Genomic DNA, 21,823 nt, shown 5'->3' on the forward strand with positions numbered 1-21,823 from the left:
CACACAACAGTAATAACATTTTATCTAAGGCCTGTTGTGAGATTTCAAAATTATGACATTCTGTTTTGAAGGGAAGGGTTCAGATCATTGTTCTGAAGAGAAGGGTTCAGATCATATAACGATAAGGGGCTTGACCACCGAGGTTAGTCACATGTGAAGATAAATACAATCACCAAAGTACTATTTACATACACATCACACGATACTTCTTGCACTAATTGATAGCCTTCACAAAACTAATCTCCCTACTTGTTTAAATTATAGACATGATTTGCGTACATTTTACTTTTTTCAAATTGATAACAAAACATATACCAGATACTTTCGATTTGATTTGATAATTATTAATTATTTATATATCTATCAGTGATTTATTACTGATGATATACATACACATAAAAAAGTGAAATCCGTATATCTTTCTGAAAAGTATATGATGTAAATGATATAAAAGACATTCAGATAAAATTTTAATGTATGAAACTAGAAATTTTGAAAACAAACTGTATTATTAACTTCCAACTTAAAAATTAAGAAAAATATAATCGATAATGACACCTAAAAATACACGTGTAGACATAAAAATTATACGCCCCATAATTTCAAAATATAAACAAGAAAATCCATCCACATAACACCCACCTACCTGTCATTCTTTTCATTCCCCACAGCCAAGTATACCAGAGAGAGAGCACGAGAGAGAGAGAGAGATTAACAAATGGATTCACCAAAATACTCCTCCGACTCGTATACTCTCGCCGCCGGCACAAGTTCCGATAACGATAGTCCCCGAACTCCGTACGCCGTCAACGAAACTCTCCGTCTCCTTCAATCCGACGATCTCTCTTCCAAAATTGAAGCTGCCAAACAAATCCGACGCCTCAGCAAAACTTCCCACCGCAATCGCCGACACTTCTCGTCGGCGATTCCACAGCTCGTCGATATGCTCCGTTCTGACTCGGTCGAGTCCGCTCAGTCCGCGCTTCTCGCGCTCCTCAATCTCGCCGTCAAAGATGAAACGTATGCGTCTTTCGTTCATTTATTTTCCGGTTAAATAAATTACTCTTTGTTTAAATTTGATTAAATTATGTTTAATTGCTGTTGATTATAGTGATTTGTTTGATTTTAATTAATAAAGTTTGAAACTTCTTCTCTTAATCATACTTGTTGAAGCTTTGGTTAATTAATTTGATTAAATTGTATAATATCTTTGCTGTGTGTTGTGGCTACTTATTTATCACTTTCTTGCTTTCATACTTTCGATATATAATTATATATGGATTAGTCGTTGTGGGAATCGGAAGATTGTGTTATATTATGTCATCTTTGCTTTTTGATGAGTTAGGATTATTAGTTTGTGTAATTCCTTTGCAGTTATAGGATATAGATTTAAATAAATTATATAAGGCTTCTAAAATTGATAAGTCTTGCCTTAAACTAAATAAGCATTAGGACTTAGTGTTGCGATATTCTCGAGTATCTTTGTCATCCGAACAGTAACTCCTTAGCTCTACCTGAGTGGAATAAATAAAGGAAGATTATGGAATATAAGATATGCCATAATTACTGGCCAACTGATTTGAATTTATATATATATTTGTATATTGATGGGTCGTGTTATGATGGCATCATTAGAAAGGTTTATGATGTTTTGTATGTACTCTATCTGATACTTTTTTAACACCACGCTTCAGATGCTATATGGATTGATTAAAGATGGGTTTTCTCCTTTGTTCACATGTTACTCTTTCTTTTATCTTGTTGTCTACTTGTCTTCCTTTTCCCTTTTCTTTTATCTTCAAAATGAAGTTATCACAAGTAGGAATTACCCTGCCAAGAAAGGAATCCTATTCCCGTCATATCTTCTTATTAAATAATATTTCCTATATTTGACTTATCATTATTTTCACTTACAGACTTACAGTGGAATATTGAGTTCCAAATACATGTAGAACTATGACATGCAAAACAAAATTTATCAAGTGTATGTTCTATAAGAAATGATTGACCATTGTAAAATTTGATTTTGGCTACTGCTTCAGCAGTTTGCTTTAGAACCCAAAACTTGATACTTGATAAATATTGCAGATGTTATAATAGGCAAGGCCTATGTGCTGTTTGAAACATGTATGTATGGGGTTTTCTTTTTAAATCTGGCTTTGCTTGGTTTTCATTTAGGCATATAAGTTTCTTTACATATTTTTTGTATAATTTTTGCTTATCTAGCCAATAAAATAAATGGGTGACAATCACTGCTTTGTTTGAGTGCTAGTTGGGTATCAATTAAGGCGACAGCAATATTGTGTAAAGGAAGTTCATCTTGAACTGAATATTAAAGTATTTTTGTTGAATATCTGTTTTTTATTAACTGATCGAGTCTCCGTGGATTTCATGAGTTCATATACTCTTTCAAAGCTTATCTCTTACCTCTTATCATAGAGTTTACTAATATACCGTCTGTGCTTTTTATGTGCTGCAGAAACAAGATAAGTATCGTTGATGCTGGTGCCTTGGAACCAATTATTGGTTTTCTTCACTCAGATAGTAACATGCAGGAGCATGCAACTGCTACTCTGCTCACTCTTTCTGCTGCTTCTGTCAATAAGCCAGCTATCGTGGCTTCAGGGGTTATACCTTTCCTTGCGGACATTTTAAGAGATGGGAGCCCACAGGCGAAAGTTGATGCTTTAATGGCTCTTTACAATCTGTCAACTCACCCTGATTATTGTAAATTAATTATTCATGCAGAACCTGTTCCTTCGATAGTCTACTTGCTCAAGACCTGTAAAAAGTCTTCAAAACTAGCTGAAAAATGTAGTGCATTGATAGAGTCTTTGGTTGAATTTGAAGAGGCTAGAATTGCATTAACTTCTGAAGAAGGTGGAGTGCTTGCAATTGTAGAAGTGCTTGAAAGTGGATCTCTTCAGAGCCGAGAACATGCACTTGGTACACTTTTGACCATGTGTCAAATCGATCGATGTAAATATAGAGAACCAATCCTTAGAGAAGGTGTAATTCCTGGTCTTCTTGAGCTGACTGTTCTAGGATCCCAGAGATCCCAGTTTAAAGCACAGACGCTTCTGAGGTTGTTGAGAGATTCTCCCAATCCAAGAACTGATATTCAACCTGAGACACTTGAGAATATCGTGTGCAATCTTATATCTCAAATCGATGTGGATGAACAATCTGGGAAAGCAAAGCAGATGTTGACTGAGATGGTTCAGATCAGCATGGAACAGAGCTTGAGACATTTACAGCAACGGGCTATGGTATGCACCCCTACGGATCTGCCTATTACTAGCTGTGCGTCCGAAGTTTCTTTAAAATGATTGTCTGCATGTATCAGATCTTCTTTTGTTTTTGTTTTGAAACTTTCACGGGTATGGGGTTTTGGGGAACTACTGTACAAATGAATAAAGAAGAGATAGGACGAGGAAAGCCAGTCCAGGCCTATGTGATGGTATCAAGTGACTGGTAAGTATTGTAATAAACTGGATATACAAAGAGGTGGTTAATAGTAATAGTTTATGTACTATGTTTGGATCAAATACTCTGTTATAAACTTATAATTGTAGTACTACTGCAACAATCGGAAGTGTTTCTCATGTTCTGCCTCATAATGTGTTTATCGACTAATCTCCCTATACCAGATGATGTCATTTTATCATTTTATCTTTCTCTGGTGATAAATCTTCTTGTGAATACCATCCTTGCCCAAAGTATATGAAATTTTGTCCCTTAGGATTGTAAATTGAGGCCAGCCTACCGTTTAGTATCAACAATAGATTTCTGGAGCGTCCTTCGAACTATGGGGATAACTATTTCAGCGACTCTGATATTCCTGTCAGCTTTTCTGAGATTCCTTTCGTTTACGAAACCACTGATTGAAGGTGCAGCTGGGGAACTTCTTCAAAGCTTCCTCAGATGCAGCTGGGGAACTTCTTCAATGCTTCCTCAGATTTGCCGATCGTTCACGTTCTTATTCAGTTGGCAAAAGATCAAATCCATTTTCAAGCATTTGTTCGTGATAAACATTAACGACCCAGCTTCGTAGCACAGTAGCACTATATATGTAATAGCAAATAATCACAAATATTGAATCTAGAAAGAGCATGCTTATTTATTGAGAGGGTTAAGTTGGAGAACCTTTCCTAGACCGAGTCTGTGACGCGGAGATTTTCGCTCCGAGTTCTTCGTATTTTGCTCATATAATTAGTTTTTATAATTATTTCGCTCAATTTCTTCAGAAACAAAAATATCACAATTGTTTAAGATTAAATTTTTTTTAAACATATGTATTAAACTAGACTAAACTTTAACCGAGAGGCATGAATTGGGGTTTATGAATTTTGTGTAGCCATGATAATCTGCAAAATGTTGAATATATGTGAAGAACAAACCTATATTATCAGATAATTGATGAGTATACAACATATTTAGATATAAGAAACACAAGAGCATGAATAGCCTTGGGAGATATAACGTTTATCTTCAACCTTACAATGTTACCAAAAGAACAATTTTACTACTCCACTGCAGAGCAGAAGCAAGAGAAGTCCCTTGTCAACGAAATGTCGTCCGCTTCCACCATATACCACCATATTGAAAGGATGATTTTCGATGGGGTACAAGTCTCCTCCTGGTGGACCAGCGAAGTAGATGAACCTTGGAGGTGGTGGACCTGTGAAGTAGATGAATCTCGGTGATGGTGGTGCATTTGGTGGGCAATACTGCTTTGGTGGCAGCAGCGCTGGGGGAGGTGGAGGTGGCGGTGATGGTGGTGGTGGCGGTGGAGGAGAATATTGTTGACTGCAGGGGTTCCCGCATGGGCACTCCCCACATTTTATAGAAGGATCAGGAAGTACTGGAATGGTTTCTGCTTGTTGATCATGCTTCACCAGAGGAGTATCAGTGGCGCCGCAAGTGATGATCACAGGAGAAAATAACACAATGAATATAAGCATCCTCATTGAAATCGAGATTGTGCAAATGCTACTCCTATGCTAGTTGAGTTATTATTTTTCTAGTGATGGAGAAGAAACTAAGGTAGAGAATAGGAGGAAGCTATAAATGTTAAGAAGGAAATATATAGGAGAGTTGGAGTCTTGTGCTTCACACATACTAGGGAGTCAAAAGTCTCCCGTGAGCTGAACTCAGGTACCATGTTAACTGACCAGTTCTTCCAAAATCTCGAGGTGTTAGGAGGATGACACATTCTATTTACTAATAAGTTGTATTAGTAATTTAAATTGACAGTTTGTACTTGGCAAGGTAAAAGAGGTCATAATTGAACTCTCTCTGAGCAATATGTAAGAGGTAGTGAGAATTATTCTCTGACATAGGTAACACAGGTCTCTTGATATCGAATTATTCTGTGACATGGGTAACACAGGTGTCGGTTATGGCTATGCAAGCGCGGTTACATCAAAAAGTATTCATTCTTCCCCCTTCTTCATTGTTCTTCTATAAATCTGTTGGAGTCGAGTTAGGTTGAAATTAGGTTTCCTTATTTATGGAGAAGGAGACTTGGTAATGTCAATAATGAGGGTAATGTTTTTGGTTATATACAGTAGCTAAGATCATGAATGCGTACTGCATGTGGCTGGTGTAACTATATAGGACCCTCATCTTTGTTAGCTTCTCCTTCAGTTTCACTTCTACTGAAAATTGAATGCATCAAAACACAAAGTACAGTTACAAACTGCAACTGTATTCACTGCTGCTAATAGAATTCCCTGACAGAATATATTCTGCAGAGCAGGACACTCCACATTCTCCGCAAACAATTATTATATACACCATCAACAACTATTGTGTCTATATATGCCCGAGCTGATGATATTTAGATATATTTTCGGGCTGCACATAAGTGTTAAGCAACAAGAATGTCTTCTTTGATATTAAAAAAAATATACATGACCTGGAAACATAGAGAAAGGCATCAAATCTAAAGCACTGGGCATCACTTTATGGCTGCCCCAGAGGAATATATACGAGCTAATCTTTGACAGAATTGTAAGAATAATATTGGCGGCCAGTATTTTGTGTCCCAAAAGCAAAAACTGCGTTGTGCAGAGAATTCGGAAACATGCAAGAAATAATGACATATACATGCATCAATTCAGAAACGAGATTAATTAGAAACCACACCAGATAAACTTAATTTGATTTCAGTTCTCAGTTTAAAAATTCTACCAAACTATTTCATGTGATGTTAATCGCAAGTACACTATATTACACTATATGCATTCTGTATCGGCTTAATATTCATTTCCCTGAGAATCGAGTGCAAAAAACCTAAAGTAAAAGATCTGTTACAAATTACCTTTATGCTGATCATCTGCTTTAGTAAGTGGCTGTAGTTCTCAATATCTTAAAGCCATCACATGCTCTGGAATCATCAATCATCCACAACAAATATGTCATATATGTCTGTGGGCTGGCTGCATACCAAAAAGAAAAAATATATTGTCAGATCTTTTGTTGCAATATACCTGACCAGCCCATTAGAAAGACTGGACTTGATAGGTATTATTACACAGCAATATCCAGCAAGGGCCCAAACATGAAACAAGCAACCTGAAGCCTTTCTTACTGCTCATATACAAAAATGTAGCAATATAAAAGATTAGTTGGAAGATACTGTGCACATTAAGGGAGGGAGGGGCCTGGCCTTTGCTTGTAAGCCAAAACTAACTTTCCTCTTTACTTGATGTCCAAAGCAAGCAAGCCACTATCCATTTTATATAATCACATACTATATGTAGTGGTATCAACTGAAAATATAATAACCCTTTCTGTGTAAACTGTTTAAATCTTGTAACATTACTGTTTCACCTAAATGTGAGTAGATGTGCATGTAAAAGAACTATTAAGATCTGATTTATTTTATTTTATGTACATGTGTAATATATTGATCAAGCAATTGTACAGATTTAATCAAGACAACTAAAGAAAAAGTGAGACTCTATACACAGATCTGTGCAAATTACATGTTTCATGTTTGGGCGGTGCTAGTAAAGTAGTGGTGGTGGTGGCCTGATGGGTTAACCATACATTTAAAGAGTGGTTTGATCATCAGTAGTTTTCAAGACTACTCTCATTGATTAGGGCAAGGCCCCAAAGGGACAAACAAGGCTCTATCATATTCATATCCTACCCTACCCTTTTTATTTCCAACCTTCTGGTCTGCGAAAATAGTTGTATATAGTGAAAACTGCCTGAGTTTAACAAGTAAATCACGGCTGGTAAACCACGGCAAATGCACTTGGCATCTCTGTCAAGGTTACCAGTGTAAATTTGTGGGCTTACTAAAACACTTTTCGTGAGTTGATGTTTTACTATGCTCAGCAATTAATGGTCCTAGTAAAGTCCCAAATAATTTCATCATCAAGACAGAGTGTAACATTGTACTGGTAGACTTGGCTACTCATCTTCTTTATTATTAACCTTAGGTCACTTATATAACTCTTGCTACTGGTGCAACAACCTTCTCCATACTATCCCTTAATCTCAAACACCAACGCTTGTTGATAACAAATATATGCGATGCTGATCAAGACAATACCTGCTGAATACTTTTCTACACACAATAAACTCCCATTCCTGCCAACACCCACAATCACTACCTTCATCCTCTTACTCTCAATCTTCTCAGTGGTGACATTTCTCTGTGCTTCACACAATTTCACAGGTTCACGACAGAGGAAGGGGGAGTTGAAAACAATTAGATTAGGAGGTGGTGAAGAGAAAAAAGGTTTGTCGAAATTACAGAGTAAAATAACCAGCAAAGCTCAACTAATGGCGAGGATGGTGTCTTGGAAAAAAATACAAGATACTGAAAAAGAAAGGCACCAAGAAAGCGGATACTCTGATGAAGATGATAATGCAGAAGAAGAAGCTGTCTGGAAAAGGACAATCATTATGGGGGGAAAGTGTCGGCCATTGGAATTCTCAGCTGAGATTGCATATGATTCTCATGGTAATCCTATACTTCATTCCATGAGTTATGAAAAGAAGAATTCGGTTGGAAAGTAGTTATCTTGTTTAAGTTCGATTATAATTCTGGAAGAATCTTGATTATAATTCTTGAGTGGAGTGCTGATAAATCTTGATTAATTTAATGACAGACTTGTAATTTTCTAATGTGTGCTATTACATTTTCCATTGGTTCGTGTCTTGTTTTCAGATTTTTGTAGATATATCATCGGTGTTAAATACTTTTAGGAGTGCCTCACTTATTTGTAAGTTTCTAATGTATGCTAGTAAAATTTCCATTGGCTCGTGTCTTGTTGTGAGATTTCTACTGTAGATACATTGTCGGTGTTTATTATTTTTAGAAGAGTGCCTCACTTATATGGTAAGATTGGTTTGCTGATTCACCATCCAGATTAAGTTAAAGTACTGTTATAAATTTTAGATATTCTCCATGTACATTCCTATATTGGATATTGATGATAGACCAGACTAGCAACTTAAGCTGCTTAGGAAAATTCTCTACCTGTGTAATCATTACCACTATTAAAAGTTCTTTGTACTATTTTAATATATAGATAGAAGAATGAACATATTTGGGGTCATCATATCAGTTCACAATACAGGAAGCTTTAGCAAGACCTACAACAAGGATTGATTGATACTCTAATAGCAAGACTTCTTGCCCCCTGTACAATGACCGAAGATCATGGGTTCATATCATGTCCAGCCAGAGAGCCCCTACCGGCCTGCTTGTATACTTAATCTAAATTCTAATGCATTTAAATATATATAAAATACCGAAAAGACACCTAAAACATGTTAATGTCAGGGGTTCAGGGCCAGAACAAGATACGGTGGCCTCTCAGATTTGTACCAAACGCTTGGATTCAGATCAAGAATTATGAACATAGATTGTGACATATACATAGAAGGTTTGCACTACGCATACACAAAAACCTATATTAAATATGATGATAACAAATAGTGAAAACTTACTATATGTAATTCGGCAGTTTATCTGGTGCTATTATCAGATCCAGGGTTCTGCTGAATAATTGTTGATGTGCCAAAGTGGAAGCTTCATCTCCTTTCTTTAACTGCAACTCTGTGTCGCAAACTTTTGCATCTCCATATAAATTACAAACACATAATCCACTGCTTTAGCTATCATGTACCTGCGTAACTATTACTTTTTTTTGTCACGACACCAGTTTTATCTGAAGTAGTCAGCAATCAACATACTGCTCAAGATCAGGTACTTACATCCAATCATCTATAACATTGCATTTCCAGTTGACGACTACCACACAATACAACTTGCAGATTATGTTATCCACAGAGGTGTAGTTACCTGGGTCACTGGGTGGTAGTTGTAGCACTTCATCTCACTGAACTGGCAATATTATAGGTAATCTATCATAATTGCTAATCTGAACTTTACACTCAGCAAATTCTAGACTAATACAGAGAAGTGGGAACATATCAGCGATAACAATCAGAAAGAAATATTAAATATAACTTTATAAATGACCATTCAAACATGCATATGATAGAACTTTCTTTCGAGTTGTCTAAGTAATCATTGTACTTTAAACAAGTGACGAAACAATGTCACATATCTTTCCAGCTTCAATGTATTAAGCATTCAACAATGAATGTATACAAAGTAAAGAGAGGTCTTTAAAACAATCTACAGAAATTCTGAAGGTGAATTAGCATCCGGCTTTACTCCATCATCTAACCCCCCTGGATGCTGCAAATTTTGCAAAATCTGATGAGGCAAAGTCCCCAACCCAGCACCTAAACCATCATTTCCAGACCCAAAAAATTGACACATAACCCTTGCCATAACTTGCAGAACCTGCATTTGGTTCTGACAAGCATCGGCATGCATTTGCATCATCTGCTTCTCATGCTCAATCTGCATTTTCACCATCTTCTCCCTCCACTCCATCTCCTCTTCCTCCCACTTCTCCTCCACCTTCATCCTCCTCACTCTCTCCTCATCAAACTCCCTCTCCATCCTCATCCTCCAATCCCTCTCCCTCCTAGCCAGCGCAACTTCCCTCTCGTCCAACTCCACCTCCTTAACCTCAACCTCCTCATCTCTTTCAGTCCTCCGCATCTCCTTCATTATCTCCCTCTCTCTCCTCCTCTCATCTCTTTCCACCTCCCCATCCTCCCTACTCCACTCTCTCTCCCTCCTCCTCTCCTCTCTCCGAGTCACGACATCCCTCAACTCCAAAACTTGTGCACCCAACAACCCTAACCTCCTCCCCACAAAACCCTTTTTCCCTCTCCCAAATCTCTCCAACCCCTCTCTTCCCTCCTCCTCATCCTCATCATCCCCATACTCCCCCAACAAATCATCAAAGTCATCATCCCCATCATCCCCATTCCTCGAATCACCAAACAAATCAACACCCTCATCACCAAACCTCTTAAAGCTATCACCTTTAACCTCCAACTCAACATCACCAAACACCTCCTTATACTTCATGAAATTCTCCCAATGATTCTCACCATCTTTCCAATTGAACTCACCATCTAAACCCCTAATCTTCTGCTTCACACCCAAATACTGGTGCCTCATGTTCTGAACCTTAATCGACACATCACGCCAAGACCATCTGAAAGGGTACTTAATTGGGTCAATGAGATGATGAACGGAGTTGACGTGATCGGCGATTGGCTTGAATTTCTTCTCCCGGGTCCTGAGTTTAGCTAGGGTTCCGGCAGAGAGTAGTTCGGAGTATTTGGAAAGGAGGGTGAGTTCTTCAAGCTCCGACCACTTCTTGCGCTTCATGATCGTAGGAGAGTTGTCGGAGTTGGAAGTTGAGGCGAGACAGAGTTGCAGAGATATAGGAATTTTATTTTATTTTATAATTTATATAGTTGAGCACTTGAGGATCACTGAATTTTTTTTTTTTTTATAAAAACATAATAAAAAATAATCTATATATCAGGAAATCTGCAAAATTATCATTGTTTTCAAAAATTATTTTTAAAATATAACCAAAATTGTTGTAACACGGTAACACCTATGTTTTCATGGTAGAATTATTTATAATTGATGTTGCAGGGAAGGTTGTATTGTATTTTGAAAATAATTTTGTAATTTATATACTATTTGAAAATTTTTATATGTTATTAATCTCTTTAACTCAGTTAAAAATAATATTTTGAATTTATTAAATTTTTAGATGAAAAATGCAAATGGAATCAGGAGCTTTATTATACATTTCTGAAATGTACTATTTTAAAAATCATAGAGTTATTCAAGCTTGATTTTAGACTTTTTATTTATTCAATCTTGATTTTTAGATATCTTTATTAATAAATTTAAATGTATTTAATTTCAATTGAAAAAATATTATAATTTAAATTATTTTTATAATATCTTGATAGACTTAAAAATTATAAACAAAATAAAGTTTTAACTTTACCGTACGACATTATAAACAAAGGGAGAATATTATCACCAAATATAATAGTGGCTGACTAGCTGAGAGGGGTGGGGTCCCAAGAGTTAACGTGGCTGGCGGTATTGCCTGCAGTACAAAGAATAAGCCGCCGGTAAGTCTCTCTGCTAATTCAGCGAGAGAGAGAGAGAGATAGCGAGAGCGAGAGAGATTGATTCGATGACGACTCATCCATGAAATTTGTCCGACCTACTCTCTTTTCAATTGTAGTGTAGTTTTCACCTATTTACTGTTCGCTCTCAATTCTCGCACGCAATTGTATAATAATAAAAAAGATTCAATCTTGATGCTCATTTCTTTGACCCACACCACTTCTCTGTACAAAATCAAAACTTTCAATTGCAGGTTTCGCAGCTTCAAGAATCAGGCCATGGCTCCTCCTCCTCCGATTCTTTCGCTGGAGCTTCCATCTGATACTGGCCGAGTTCTCAGCCTTCAGTCTCACACTGTTCAGGCATAATCTCATTAATTTTTTCTTATATTTGTGAATTAACATGATTATTATCAGAATTGTTGATTGTGTGATTCTGAATTGCATGTTTGTTTTCGAGAATTTGTTGATGTTGGAACATATTTTACAATGACTGGTAATGCTATAGTTTAAGAATTTCTGATTAGGAGCAAATGAGAGTGAATTTAGTTGGTTGTAGAATTGAATATTGAATTTGTGTTGATAGAAGATCACTATCTTGATAACACAGATTTAGCTCCGAGACTATAATCTTAGTCCTCAACTGTCTTTACAGTGTATGACTTTTAAAGTTTGATTATTGATAATGCTCCGGCCTCCCCTTTACCAAATTTCTCCCTTTTCCGGTGATGGAGTTGTGTTGCTGTGGTTGGGTGCAATAAAGTAACTCCGGCGTGAGAGTAACTGATGGGGGATATAACCAAAGCAATAATCGGAAAATGTCCTAGTGACTTGAGATTATAGAGAGTGTTTTTGTGCCTGAGTCGTGTGAATGTGTGAGATGAATGTGTTCTAAGTGTGTGACATTACCTAGGTATTTCATGTCTACTAGTGTTGTCAAAGGATGCACGGACTGATTCTCAGGTTACAAGGTTTCTGCACCTTTTTTGGAGGAGTAACCTAGCATGACCATGACGTATGCCCTTGGCGAGTGCGGCGGCGGGTAGAGACCGCCGCGGGTATTAACAATCATGAACTTTGAATTTAGAGAGGATAGTTTTCATGCATTGCACAACAGTAGTTGCTTAAAAGTTTGTTCAAATTATTCGTCGGAAGCAGAATATATTTGACCAGAAGTGACGAATAGTCTTCTTTAAACTAAAATAGAAAATAGAAAGGGCCTTTTAAGTTTATGCAAGTTGCATGCATTCATTTTTTGTATCGAAAAATAATTCAAGATGAATTTATAATAAAACATCACTTCATAGATGTTCAATTCCATTCCATCTACTTTTTCCGTAACACAGGCATCATTACAACTACCTGTGCAATCTATCTTATCACTGTTTATAAGGTCATTGTTTCAGCATTGCAATACAAAGACCAAGTAGAGTAGCAAATCTTTGCAGTTTTCACCATCACAACCAGATGCATGATTGTTTTTTTATTTTGGAAATGCAATTGTAATTAAGATGGATATGTACTTCAGATTACAGACTCATTTAACTTTTGACATGTTTTTTTTTGTGTTGTATTTTGTTCATTAAGTTCTGGTTGATTTCTTCTATACTTGTATGAGTTTGTATCCATCTTCTATTTGGATTATAGAATACCTCATCATTGGAGCAGTTTATGTAGATTATTAATAACAACTTTACTTATATGCTTTTTTAATATTCACGACGACTTAATAATTTTATGCATTTTCCATAATAGGCTGTTTCTTATTTATTCTTAGGGTTATGTCGGGAATAAGGCAGCTGTCTTTCCTCTCCAATTACTTGGATTTGATGTGGATCCAATAAACTCAGTCCAATTTTCAAACCACACAGGCAAGCTGCTTAAATCACTTCATTTTTAAGTAATATGAGGACATATTTGGTGCAACTTTCAAGGTCATTCATGAATATGTGTGGCTTCTGTCATGATCACATCAGTTGGTTTAATCAATTGGGGAATACCAAATTTGCAGGATACCCAACATTTAAGGGGCAGGTCTTGGATGGAAAACAATTATGGGATTTGATAGAAGGCCTTGAAGCAAACAACTTATTGTTCTACACACATTTATTGACAGGCAAGTGCAATGTAACACACCTCCATCTTTTATTCCATAGTTTGCACAAAAGTAGGAGTGTAAAGATGGAAAGGGGTGTTACGGCATGCGAACATAATCCTAGTGTTGCTTGCATCACGAAGGAAAGAAGGGATGGATAAATGTTTTGGGGAGTTGGATTAAAGCTCAATATTTCGTTTTTCTTGTTCGGACTCCATTCAATCTTACAAGACATTATTTTGCTCGTCTGTGTGCAGGTTATATTGGTTCTGTATCCTTCTTGACCGCGGTATTAGAAGTCGTTGATAAGCTTCGTTCTATAAACCCAGACCTTAAATATGGTAAGTTGATCAGTGGATGCTTAACTCTGGAAGATGCAGTTTGCCTTGGTTTTTTTTTTTCTAGTAAGCTTTGACAGTAGTTTTTTATTCTACAACGCATTTACAGCTCCCTGCGCACAGATTATCTTTTTACTTTGAAAAGTTAATTTCGAAACTTGATCCTATCTTTGAGCAATCTCCTCCTGATCTGTCATGTAAACATACTTTTTTTTTACTGTTCTACGACATTATGCTTCTTTTACGTACTAGTAATGTCATTTGTGATTCAACAAATTGTATATTATGTTTGACCTAGAGTATCTGAACTTTGTGGCCATTCAATAAGCCCATAATGATATATTTGCAGTTATAACATGGACAGGAGAGCATGTAGAATTATTTAAGTTTTGACCATCAAGTTTTGGAGTGGTGCTTAGACGAGACATAATTTTTTTTGTATTTGTGTAGACATGCACAATTTTGATTGCAATATTTGACCTACGAAGGCTCCTGTCTCAGGTTGTTATTTTAGTATGCGTGCGTTTTATTACTCACTAAACTGGGCCCTTTGTTTCAGTTTGTGATCCAGTAATGGGTGATGAAGGAAAGCTTTATGTTCCACCAGAATTGGTGTCTGTATACCGTGAAAAGGTATCTTTTCAATATTTCTACATAATAGTGCATTTTCCAACATCAAGTGACAGCGAATACATACTTCTATACCTTTTCTGCTTAAAATTTTCTACTTTTTCTCTGAAAAGTGAAGTGATCCTATATATCAAATCATCCATTCCAATAAAGATATGTCCAACACTTATTTGATACGTCATTGCGCGGCAACAATTTGCTATGTATTCATTTTTGTAATTCATGCTTGTGATTAATGTTCGACCACTTCCATAATTTCATTTTATACTCAGCATTTACTCTTCGGTATCTGGATTTTCATTTAAATACTTGAAAGTTGAAAGTCTAGTCCTGTTCAAGGCCAAGTTGTCAAATTGTGTTCCCTGACTCGGGTATGGGTGTCGGACACGGGTGTGGATCCCAGATTCAGGTTCTTAGTTTTAGAATAATTAGGATTCTTGGATATGGATCCGGATTTAGACACGGGTGCTGGGACTTGGCACATAAGCTTAAAGCAAGTAAACTTTATATAGACTGAATTATTACACATTCATGTAAATACCGTCTACTATACAATAATAATCACATAAACGTAATTATGTATGTTAATTGTAGCATAAAATCAATAACACAACTTAAAAGCAAGTCATTCATGTACCTTTCTCTCTTTAATATAGCTGCACCAAGACCTTGATTTTAATTTTGAACTGGGATCGTACAAGGTGAAGTGTCAGGTTTTAGTGGAAAGGACCCGACTCGGATTTTATACCCACATATTTTGTTTGCACAAGAGTCTAGCTTCTGTTGCAGCAATAGTGTGACCAGTTGCAATTTTGGTTATACCGTAAGATATCATCATTAATTTTCTATTCATTCTGGTGCTTGGCCCTTTTACTCAGCTATCATATATGGTTCTGGAATCTGGATATTACAAACTATGCTGTATAATTTGTATATTGTTTAGCTATGTCATTTAACATTATCATAATCCACCACCTAAGTTTTTGGAGGTTGCAATGCAATCATATATGTAACAAAGAGGGAAAGTAAGAATGTTTACTTTGTAGAGGCATTCCCAAATCATTGGCTTGATTTTGATCTTGTAGTTCTGTATGGTAGATGCATCAGCTTTGTCACAGTTATTCCATTATAGTAGTTTCCTAGTAAATTTGTTATCTATTGACTTTCTCTATAATTAATCATCCTGTCAAGGTTGTTCCTGTTGCTTCAATGTTGACCCCTAATCATTTCGAAGCAGAGCAGTTGACTGGTTCCAGGTACTTATTGATACTAAAGGATGAGCTCATTTATGGTTATATATAAATGGATTTAATCTGTGTTAAGATAGTGAATTCTGCAAGTGATTACTGTGGAGCAATATGATATTATGATAATTTTACATAAGTGTTTTCTCAGGTCAAAATAGTTCCACCTACCGAGTACTTCTGCAACTACACATTATAGCTGCAGTAGTCATGTTCTGAAATTTTTATGCACCTAAGTGATGCTATTTGGTCTCATATAGAGTTATACCATTACAAGGATAAGATGAAACAAGTGTTTATCTAATTTGCACTTACCAGAAGAATGTATACATCTTTGTACTAAGCAGTATATATCTGTTGCAGGATCTTGTCTGAACAAGATGGTCGAGAAGCTTGCAACATTCTTCATGCTGCTGGACCATCAAAGGTATTATGTACATTCTTATTATATATGCTCTCAGCGGAATTTTATTTGCGAGTGTATTGCACTTCTACAGCATTTGAAGAGTTGATAGGTCAAAATTTTGGTATTTGACTTGTATTAGTACTTTGTCCAAAAAATAATATTAAACTTAAGCTTAACATGACACAAAGAGAAATATTAAACATGATTCTATTCAAGACACTAGTAAAATATAAATCAGCTCTATCATGACCAGGTCACAACTTCTATACAGACTGTTTTAGGTTTCTTGCAATAGTCTGTGTTACAAGATAATATATTATATATAATAGATCACAGAAACATATTAAGTGTTTATGCGGGATATCAGAACTGTAAAGATGGTGAAGAAATTTTGTACCTAAAACTATTATATCTGTTTATGCATATAATCTGTAGGACATCATGCATTATGACATATGATACTATAATAATTAATGGTGGCACAATCATTAACCGAAGTACTTTATATTAAGAAACTGTTCAGTAGCCCAGACTGTTCTCTAGGCTGTCATCCAGTTCGCAGAACACCACCATACACTGAAATTTGATTAATTTAAAGTTATGCAAGAAACTTTATTTTCCTTCATTAAACCAATATCATCAGTCTAGTCGGTCGATACAAACTTTTAATATTAGGCTATAATCTACACTGTCCATCTTTAAAATCATAGTATTTTCCCCAAAATGTCAAGAATCTACACCCAGTATGTTGTAGTTTAATTGTACCCCTTAAATTTAGGATGCAACACAAAGTGTCAAAGAGAATGTAGAAGTCTCGCAGAGTAACATCCAATATGCTGGTTTAAATTTGAATGCTCGCTGTCAACTTAACTACCAAAGCTATTTGATGTAAATTTTCATGGGATGCACAATGTCTAAAATCTAAAATTTTCTCATGTATAGGTTGTGATAACGAGCATGAGTGTAGATGGAAACCTCATCCTCATTGGGAGTCATCAAAAAGAGAAGGTAATTATCCTGAGTTTTAGGCATATAGTGGGTGTTTGTTTCCCGCTTTTAAGCCGGGCTTCTAGTTTATAAGTTAGAAGCACTTATTTCGTACCGTTTGTGTAAAAAGTCAAGAAGCACTTATAAAAAGCTAGGAATGTTAGCTTTTGTTTCAGGGATTCTGCTTATTTCTCAAACACTTTAATCACTTATAAGTTTTAACTTGCTTCTAACTTCTACTCTACTTTTTTATTTTAAGCAAGAAGCACTTATTTTAAGCTCACCCAAACGGCCCCTAGTTTTCTTTCTTCTTCTTTTTCTTTCTTGCATACTAAATGCTTCTGCTAAAAAAAGTTTGGTCACTTGGCTTTAGTATTGATCCTTTTCGTGTTATGTGGGGGAACAATCACTTTGTTATATCAGCAAAAATCAATTGTTCCTGCTTTGATTGGCCTGCATTATCTTTTTCCTGCAACTTCTGTTCATTTTACTCCCCTTGCCCTAGAAAGGCAAAAAGAATGCTTTTATTGAATTTTTTGGTCAAATTGACCAATTTTTTACTTCAATTTACAAGAGCTTTTTTATATTTTAACACCCGGACTATGCAGTTTTGTAATTTTGTAGTAGATTAATTTTGTAACAACTGTGCTTTAAGCCATTTTCGACCTTAAGCTAACAAATGTCTGTTTTTGTAATAAGCCAAAACTCGGCTTAACGTCAGAAATAATCCAGAAACTGACTTAAAGCCAGAAGTTAGTTTGAGGTCCTTTTATAGTGACCTAATTTTTTTGATCCTTTTTTTTTGATAAAAAGTACCCATAAATCATAAGTTACCCATAAATCATTTTTATTTTTATTACCCAAATTGGCATTTTAAGCTCCTAGCCTATTACATTAAGTCATGTTAAGTCATTAGTCACAGTTTTAAGCTCAACCAGACGGCCTCTAAATGTAATGACTTATAATGCCTATTCTTTGTTTTGATTCAACGGAATGTTATTAATAAATTACCAGCATTATGATCCAAATATGTTATTGTTTTTGTTAATTATTCTTACATATTAACTGTAATATTGTAGGGTCAAACTCCAGAGCAGTTCAAAATTCTGATACCCAAAATACATGCATATTTCACGGTATGTTTATATTGTTAGAATCCTGCTTTTCTTGGTGTTGTATTATTTTACATGGTCTCAAAGATTATGTAGAATCCCTTCTTGACTTGAGTTGGTATCAGATTCTAATCATGCATTTTAAATTGTTATCTCTATGCCTTTTTCTTTTCGAGTGCCCATCAACAAGTGATTTAAATTGTATAAAATTGATCTGTTTTACATTTACGGTAGTAAATTGGGTTTAATATCGAAGTGGCCATTGTTCTCGTTAAAATATCTCACCTAGCTACCGATCCTCATGTGGACTCATTTTTCACACTCAAATCTGTGTAAATATCACTACTTTAAATTAAGAAAAAGTAAGAAGAAAACTTAACATAATTCTAGTCACAAGGTGAAGTGTACTACATTCGATTCATATAATAATGATAAATTACAATTGTACACAGAGGCACGTTAAAACCCATATATGAACATAGATAATATGTTTATTTTTGAAAATTTTTCTTGACACCTTCAACCCTAATTTGATCTTGTACTTGATTTAATGAACATTAAACCAAATATCCCGAATTGCCTATATCTAAAAAAAATCCCCAATTCTGTTGATTAGTTTCCAAAATTTAACAAGAGTGAAATGTATAGTGATCTGAGTGCTTTGAATGAGTTCCCATGGAGATCGGGTGGCTAGGTGAGGTAATTTTGACAGGAATGAAGACCGCTCTGATATGAAACCCACTGTAGAATATGTTACACAGAATGACAGGTAAAGGATGTACTATTGAAATTCTTTTAGAGCCCCATATATTTGCATGTCCTTCCGTTTGAAGCAAAAAACCACTTCTAAAATTATAAAAAGTAATATGGTGTTGATGAAAATTACTAGCCAGTTCACTTATGATTTCCCCAACCGAGAAATAATGCACTTAAATACTACTCCCTATGTCCTAGGTTCTTTACATGGGGACAGACGGCTTGACAGACATTTTAAGACTCCTATAAAGTATAGTTTCATAAATTATTTTAAATTTTTTTTTTTCCTTCTGGTTTAAATTTTTATACAAAAATAGAAAATTGAAAATAAGTGTTGAAACTATATTTTATATACACCTTAAAATGTGTATGTGTGCCAAGCAGTGCAAATAACCGTAAAGAAATGAGAGAGACGGAGGGGCAATTTTTATGGGCATTCTGTAATATGCTATCATAAATGTAGAATGTATAAGTATTTTTCTTGAGCATAAATATGTTGCTCTTAAGATCTTCTTAGTAAGCATCACCTAATAAAGGTATGTACATTTTTGCAGGGAACAGGAGATCTAACAACTGCATTATTACTTGGTTGGAGCAATGTAATGAAATTAATAATTTGGTCATCAGACGAATATTAAGTTATCATCCTAAATATCTTGACCCTAAATATCTTGACCAACCAGATCTTTCTTTTTGTACAGAAATATCCTGATAATCTTGACAAAGCAGCAGAGCTTGCTGTATCAAGCGTGCAGGTAATTTTTTGTCCGAGTTACATTATTCTGTATGAAGGACTTAGCTTCAGCAATAGTTTGGTCATAACTCCAAATTTGGATGCTATAACCGAACCAACTCCTGTTCCAAATAACAACACACACACACACACTGCCACTATCTTCAGATTACTCGATTGTAAATTGTGACACGTTACATGTTACAGTTGTGTAATTTTTGGAAGAGTGGTGGGATTTCGAGTCTAGATCTGCTATCTTTTACCTGTTAGGCATGATACAAATGTCTATCTTATATGAAATCTTTCCATTAAGATCTTATTGCTATAAATGTTGACAACCGGCATTGTTCTATATTTCTCAGTCACTCCTAGCCAGGACTTTAGATGATTACAGAAGAGTTGGATATGATCCGCAGTCAAGCAGTTTGGAAATTCGGCTGATCCAGAGTCAGGATGACATTCGCAGCCCAGAAGTTAAATACAAAGCTGAGAGATACAGCTGAAAAGTTTTAGCATAGGCTACAGAACTATCTTTTGCTGCTGATCTCACACAGAAAGCAGCTTTTTTATCTGGGTGGGATAATAACCTACTCAATTTGTAAACTCTTAAATCCATTACTCATCCATAATTATACAGTAGTCTTGTTTGTGAATTGCAAAGACTTACAAAATCAATACAAATACCAACATTATTTGAAGTTCAGATTTTATCTGGCAACTTCTGAATTCTTCTTAGGTAAGTTTCATAAATATCCAAAACTTGCCATCAAAGATGGACAAGTAATCTAAAACCGTGTTAAACCGAAAGAATAAACATTGTTTGTTTAAAATAACAATTAAATTTTATTAATATTTTATTTCTTTGAATTTTAACTTGTGTTGCATTGCTGGTGATGTGCGAGCTGTTCACATTAATTAAACAATTTAAAAGTGAAAAGAAGTAATGCATATTTCTCAGAATGGACTATGGAGGGGTCATTTCAAATTGTTTAGCTTTACTGGATATTTATCGGAGCGGATTAGTTGGCTGGGCCAGTTTTCGAGATTAACATAAGTTAAACAAAGAAAAAGGTCATTAGAAAATCATTATCTTCTCAATTAAACAACTCCTCCGAACATCGGGAAGACTGCCGAAAGCAGAAATTGATGGTCCAAACTCCACATATCATTTTCTATTCCCTACATGGATTATATATTTTCAGTTCTACACACAAGAAAGCACACCAACCCTTACAAAAAAAATGCAAACTTATCCATATTCATATTCCTATTTTTTATTATTTGACGTTTTTATTTTTGGCACACACTTTTAAATCCTTGACAGGGTAGTTTAAGATATTATTTTTTATTTTTTAAATTTTTTTTTCTGAATAAAAATATATAATCAAAATTTTAACTCAAAAAAATCAATCAAAAATAATATTTTTAACTATCCGGTCAAAGCACTTAAAAGTGTGTGCCAAAAGTCAAAACGTCAAATAATAGAAAACAGAGGGAATATTTTATTTTAGAAACGATCGAAATGAAAAATGAGATCCAACACCGGTCGAAACAAGTTGCCTTTCAGATTATGACAGTTATAACTTATAAATGAGACTGTATATATTGGTTCACCGTATTTTCGATTTTTTTTAATAATTTTGATATTTTTGGAAAAAGGTCTAAATCTTATTTATCCAAAGAGATAATAATATTAAAAAAAAACAGCAATTATATAATAGCATAAACTTATAATTTTGTTTATTAAAATTTAGGTTTCACAGACTAATAATTTGAATTCCTCGTATCAATATTTTAGTCAGAGATTCGGAATATTGTTGTACCGGAAAATCTATGACGGTATTTTGAATTGAGATGTTATTTTAATGAAACGGTTTTCTTTCGGCTTCAAGTGATGGAAGTTGGGGCCTAAAGACACCAAAATCATGCTTAACTTTGTGATAAAAATATGCCATGTTGTCAACCATGCGCG

The 21,823-nt window shown here is 35.3% G+C and overlaps 2 protein-coding genes across 2 annotated transcripts; both read left to right on the plus strand.

Moving 5' to 3' along the window:
- The first annotated feature begins 624 nt into the window (after nt 1-624).
- On the plus strand, nt 625-3,605 carry LOC108195892 (U-box domain-containing protein 4). Its single transcript, XM_017362903.2, has 2 exons — nt 625-1,020; nt 2,480-3,605. The coding sequence occupies exons 1-2, from the start codon at nt 719-721 to the stop codon at nt 3,327-3,329; spliced, it is 1,152 nt and encodes a 383-aa protein (XP_017218392.1). The 5' UTR covers nt 625-718; the 3' UTR covers nt 3,330-3,605.
- A 7,954-nt stretch (nt 3,606-11,559) lies between these two features.
- Nucleotides 11,560-20,554, plus strand: LOC108195893 (pyridoxal kinase). Its single transcript, XM_017362905.1, has 12 exons — nt 11,560-11,913; nt 13,328-13,421; nt 13,562-13,666; nt 13,903-13,986; nt 14,543-14,616; nt 15,805-15,869; nt 16,221-16,284; nt 17,206-17,271; nt 18,330-18,386; nt 19,673-19,717; nt 19,820-19,873; nt 20,214-20,554. The coding sequence occupies exons 1-12, from the start codon at nt 11,746-11,748 to the stop codon at nt 20,352-20,354; spliced, it is 1,017 nt and encodes a 338-aa protein (XP_017218394.1). The 5' UTR covers nt 11,560-11,745; the 3' UTR covers nt 20,355-20,554.
- Nucleotides 20,555-21,823: the final 1,269 nt, after the last annotated feature.

This window comes from Daucus carota, chromosome 7, assembly GCF_001625215.2.
Source record: "Daucus carota subsp. sativus chromosome 7, DH1 v3.0, whole genome shotgun sequence".
Lineage (NCBI taxonomy): Eukaryota > Viridiplantae > Streptophyta > Magnoliopsida > Apiales > Apiaceae > Daucus > Daucus carota.

Excerpts from the sequence above, each read along its gene's own strand:
- LOC108195893 (XM_017362905.1), top strand. The coding sequence starts at position 11,746 with ATGCTCATTTCTTTGACCCACACCACTTCTCTGTACAAAATCAAAACT. Across the intron at positions 13,667-13,902 it reads CTACACACATTTATTGACAG|GTTATATTGGTTCTGTATCC; the intron begins GCAAGTGCAATG and ends GTCTGTGTGCAG. Across the intron at positions 14,617-15,804 it reads TGTCTGTATACCGTGAAAAG|GTTGTTCCTGTTGCTTCAAT; the intron begins GTATCTTTTCAA and ends CATCCTGTCAAG.
- LOC108195892 (XM_017362903.2), top strand. The coding sequence starts at position 719 with ATGGATTCACCAAAATACTCCTCCGACTCGTATACTCTCGCCGCCGGC. Across the intron at positions 1,021-2,479 it reads CTCGCCGTCAAAGATGAAAC|AAACAAGATAAGTATCGTTG; the intron begins GTATGCGTCTTT and ends TATGTGCTGCAG.